At 46.3% G+C, this 5,000-nt stretch overlaps 1 protein-coding gene across 2 annotated transcripts in view; it reads left to right on the top strand.

Moving 5' to 3' along the window:
- Positions 1–2,628, top strand: part of LOC121789896 (NADH-ubiquinone oxidoreductase chain 2) — a 4,404-nt gene extending 1,776 nt beyond the window's left edge. Inside the window, exons 2-3 of one of the 2 annotated variants that reach the window (XM_042188236.1) lie at positions 403–974; positions 2,409–2,628. In XM_042188236.1, the coding sequence (XP_042044170.1) occupies positions 403–974; positions 2,409–2,597 (761 nt within the window). In that variant the 3' untranslated portion in view covers positions 2,598–2,628. Of the gene's footprint in view, positions 1–402 lie in introns of both variants that reach the window. The other variant, XM_042188237.1, reaches the window with a different exon arrangement.
- Positions 2,629–5,000: the final 2,372 nt, after the last annotated feature.

The following is a 5,000-nucleotide window of genomic DNA, read 5'->3' as shown; positions in this document are numbered from 1 at the left end:
CCGGGAAAGCGCTGGCAACAACAGAAAGGAAGGGGTCCATGTAGCTGCTGCGCCCGCCCCCTTCTTAGTCAATGGGGCACAGCAGGTTCGGCATCTACTACAAAAGAGAGAATCCACTTCAGATAACCACGCCTCTGCTAGGCAGCGTGTGGAATGGCCGAGAGCGGACCCCTTTGGATATATAATCCAAGTCGAGAGTAGAGTTACGGGAACAGCCGTCTGATGGAAAACGACTTTCACGTTCGGTTCAGAGAGCACTTTTTTCGTTGAGAATTCCTCGTTCCCTTTCGTGTGAATTCCCCAGCGGCGAATTCAAAACTTGTGGGGCCCTTTCTATTCCATCTCTCGAGCCCCGAAGAAAACCCCCCTCCCCTTCGGACTCAATATCTCTTTTGACTCTATATATGTGGGCACCTGATATCTATGAGGGTTCACCCACCCCGGTTACAGCATTCCTTTCTATTGCGCCTAAAATCTCTATTTCTGCTAATATTTCACGTCTTTCTATTTATGGTTCTTATGGAGCTACATTGCAACAAATCTTCTTTTTCTGCAGCATTGCTTCTATGATCTTAGGAGCACTGGCCGCCATGGCCCAAACGAAAGTCAAAAGACTTCTAGCTCATAGTTCAATTGGACATGTAGGTTATATTCGTATTGGTTTCTCATGTGGAACCATAGAAGGAATTCAATCACTACTAATTGGTATCTTTATTTATGCATCAATGACGATAGATGCATTCGCCATAGTTTCAGCATTACGGCAAACCCGTGTCAAATATATAGCGGATTTGGGCGCTCTAGCCAAAACGAATCCTATTTTGGCTATTACCTTCTCCATTACTATGTTCTCATACGTAGGAATACCCCCGTTAGCCGGCTTTTATAGCAAATTCTATTTGTTTTTCGCCGCTTTGGGTTGTGGGGCTGACTTACTAGCCCTAGTGGGAGTAGTGACTAGCGTTATAGGTCGTTGGGCGGCCGGAAGGTTGCCACGAGTAAGTCAGTTTGGGGGACCGAAGGCAGTTCTCCGTGCACCGGACACGTAGCTTACCGAATCAGTTGCGACACGGATGGGAATGCATGCTACGAAAGATAGGGTCGAGTCTGATACATCAACCGTCTACTCAATATCCTTGTACGAGTCCACAATCAGTACACGAGATGAACCTTGGTTTGGTGAATTGAAGTTGGCCTTAAGTGTAATAGGACTCCCAGTTACTGCGCGCGATCGTATACTGAGGTGCTCCCCGCCGGTTGTTGGAACGACGCGAGCCGGGCCGGGTCTCGATTCAGAAAGATGAAGGGCCCGAAAGTCTAAATAGGGGGTTAGAAATTCCCCATCTCATTGGGGGCGGAAAACGAATCGACATCTCGAGGTTTATAACCTACCTTTTCTATTTTAGTTGGGAAAGAACGGCGAAGTCCATCCGAACCGTCCAATGAAGAATAAGAGGAGAGCAAAGCGCCAATTGCGCGCGAAGCGCATGCGGAACGGAGAAAAAGAAGTGTGGAGGAGAAGCAGCCGAGCTCATTCCCTTCGCTTCCTGGGCCCAAAGCAGTGCAGTCTTTCCTCGCCAAATCAAGGATTTGGGGCTTCTTGCTACGCTACAACAGAAATCCATTTTAATTAGTAATATATATGAATAGAAATATAGATCCATCCATCTATCCTATCCGATTTAGATATCTAAAAAAGAATCGATTTCATTCAACGTTTGATTCAAAGAACTGTGCTTAGCCCCCCTGCTCATGAAAGGGCTCCGCTGCAATGGATGGCAGAGGGTCCGTAGTACCCGAAGCACTGGAGTAATCCAGTAGCCGGGAAGGGGCCTAGAAGTGCCTACTACTACACCACACTACACTTGGCTCTACACATTTACAAAGCTAACCCCTGTCCAGTGCCTGGCAGAGCTAAGGGGGCTTCAATCCTTACTCTTTATCCCCATCTTCGCCCAGGCTAACGGGGCCTTACTTATTCAGGTTCAGGGAGGCCTCGAAAAGCACTGTTGAGAGGAAGATCCTTGGCCCCTCTTCATTCTCTACAGGGTTCCAAACCCAACATAGGTGACAACGAGCGAGGGTCCGAAGGAGAAGAGATCAAACACGGGAATAAGAATAAGAAATTCCTTTTTTCTCATTTTGATAGAGGGGGATGGAGAAAGTGGACAAAACAGACTCGCATTTCTCATCGAAGAAATAGAGGAAAAGAATCATATTGAAAACTTTCCTAACCCACCTTCGTAGAGCCATGTATTGTAAGTGATCCGAACCTGCCCGGAGCGCGCCTCCCATAGAGGCAAGTGAAGTTGGTGAGCCGTATGATGGGCAACTATCTCCTGCGGTTCGGAGAGGACTCAGCTGTTAGTTAGTATCCCCTTGCTTTCGGGGTGGACCCTTTCACTCTATTTTATTATATACGCTTAGCGAAAAGAATGTTTTTTGATACACCTAGGACATGGATTCTATATGAACCAATGGATCGTGACAAGTCGTTACTACTAGCAATGACTTCCTCTTTCATTACTTCATTCTTTCCATATCCCTCTCCTTTGTTCTCAGTTACTCATCAAATGGCACTCAGTTCATATCTTTAAGTTAGATCATCGACAAGGTTCAAAGAAAGGGTGGGCTATTGATAAAGAATCGATTCCAAACCACAATGCTAGCAGATGGCGGCAAGGCTATGAAATTGGTTCAGTTAGAAAGATAAGCCAAGAAGAACGAAGGGCCCCTTTATAGATAGGGTAGGAGGGCAGTGACATATATTATATTGAATCTTCCTGCCGCCGACGGATTCACCACCCGTTTAGGCTCGTTTGTTTAGCAGAACAAATAAGACGTCTTTTCAACCGAAATCCTTGATTTCAACGTAGTTGATGAGCTGGCGCAATGGCTGCTGTGTATTAGTATTTTGGTACACAGTTAGTCGGTACGGAGTAGTGGCTGCCAAAAAAGGACCTCCGTATTGGAGTTCTATTGATCGATTTGGAGACTGGAAATTTCTTTTTAGAAGTTCTTTTTGGTTTTCATCTTCGGCTCTCATCTAATTACATAGATGAGCATGGTACGTAATATCAGAGCGCAACATCTGTTCTTTCGCTCTCTCTTTCTAGGAAGCGGAGAAGGCAGAGGCGGAGCCGGTTTGGAAGCGTCAAACACAAGAAAAAGAGAAGCCAAAAACGTGAAGTAGAGGGTCCTTACGGATGAGCCAGATCTGCAGCCAGTGACGAGAACTAAGTAGTTCGTAGTACTTTCCAGGGACGATCCGCTAGAATAAAATAATAAGCCCGTAACGGAAAATAGCCTTTCTTTTCCGTTCGATCCCGAAATTCAAAAATGAAGCAAGGACTTGGTTATCTGAGCACAGTAGTCTAGTCGTAACTGCTACAGTCAAAAAAGTCAAGTAAGAAATGATAGAATGAGGTACTTTACTAGCTCGGCCAAAGGGAAAGGACTATTCAAGCATTCATTCCAATAGGGATGGGGAAGATCTTCTAATGCTTCTAACCCACCAGCCCAAGAATGGAGTTATCACGGAAAGGTACTTAGTCCGATCTTCTTCCGCCTACGCTACGTCAACTGGACTTTTCTATAGTTAGTAGCGAGTAGCTCGAAACCCGCAATAGAAAGGATTTATAGGGGGGGGAAGAGCTCCGGTCCGGCGATGACTACAAGAAACAAATCGAGCGGGGAAAAAATCCAATTGGATTGCCCAACGAAAAGAAGGTATGGTTGTGCGGGCAGTCAGAAGAGGAGAAAGAAGCCTGAGTTCAATTAGTCCCAGCGTTATCAGTACAAGTAGCCAGAGGAGTGTACCAAACAGTTGAGGAAGGATAGGTTGTTAAGGAGGAGCAGTCCCAGCACGACAAGCACAATAAAGAAGATCCGAGTGAAGCAGCTTGCCCAAAAGGAGTCGGACGAAACACATAAAGGGCGCACTCTACGCTAAGCAGGTTTTCTTTCGACGCGATCCTGAAATCGATGTCTTATAACCGGTCCGAAGGATGCAAAGGCCACTGTCCAAGTCCACGAGGTGATCAAAGAGAGGGACAAAGTGTACATTGGAGAATTCATTCTCTTACGAGATTTCCGAAAGCAGCAGCCTTCAAGCTAGGATCTGGTTCAGATGATTCTGTGTCTCTACCTCTCTTACCAGGAGTACCGCATCGATTCCTCCCACTAACCTAACCACGAATCTCTCTTGGTGGCATCTCTCTACGTTGAGGCAATACCTACAGCCGGTGGGCAGCGAATCCATCCATCATACAGCAGGGAAGGCCCGATATGGCCCGACGAATAGCGCTGTTGGCGGTAGTACCAATCTCCTCCGTAAGTCAGCCTGAGAAAGAGCTAATTGCCGTGCATGCACTGGTATGGGATTTGGGAGAATATGGAATCTCGTTCCAAAGCGAATGGCATCTCTTAGGCCAAGCCGTACTGATCGTGACGTGCTGCTGTTAGGACCCAACTCTCGATCCATCATAGCGCCTCTCCTGCAGCTATTTCAGAGGCGAGTATTATCAAATTCCTGCCTTCTCACACTGGCATGGTGAGTCTCGTTTGTTTCCGGTTAGAGAAAGGATTCCTCTTTTGGAGCATCAGAATGCCGCTTTAGCCGTGGGTACTACCTATGAAGATAGGTTCATACCTTTATCCCAACCAGGGATAGCCCAATTAGAATCATTCCTTGCCCTGATTAGGGAAGACTCAATCCCAAGGATATGGTGAAAGAAAGGGAATAAGCGTATGAAGGGCAACATACCGCCATAAGAAGAGTCAACCGTGGATTCCAGACGGGTGAGATTCCGAAGTCTACTATTGAATAAATCAAGTAGAAGGAGGGATAAATTACAAAGGATCAAGCAATTCACGGTCCCTGGCTATACGAAAACAACGGATTGTACTACATCGAAGACGGATACCACTTGTACAGCTTTTTCTGCTAATGGAAAGCGTAGGCCCACTGGAATACTTTGACTTGTAAGGCTAGCATAGCA

This window comes from Salvia splendens, unplaced genomic scaffold (assembly GCF_004379255.2).
Source record: "Salvia splendens isolate huo1 unplaced genomic scaffold, SspV2 ctg368, whole genome shotgun sequence".
In the NCBI taxonomy this organism is placed as follows: Eukaryota; Viridiplantae; Streptophyta; class Magnoliopsida; order Lamiales; family Lamiaceae; genus Salvia; species Salvia splendens.
This window is presented reverse-complemented; position numbering and strand designations above follow the sequence as displayed.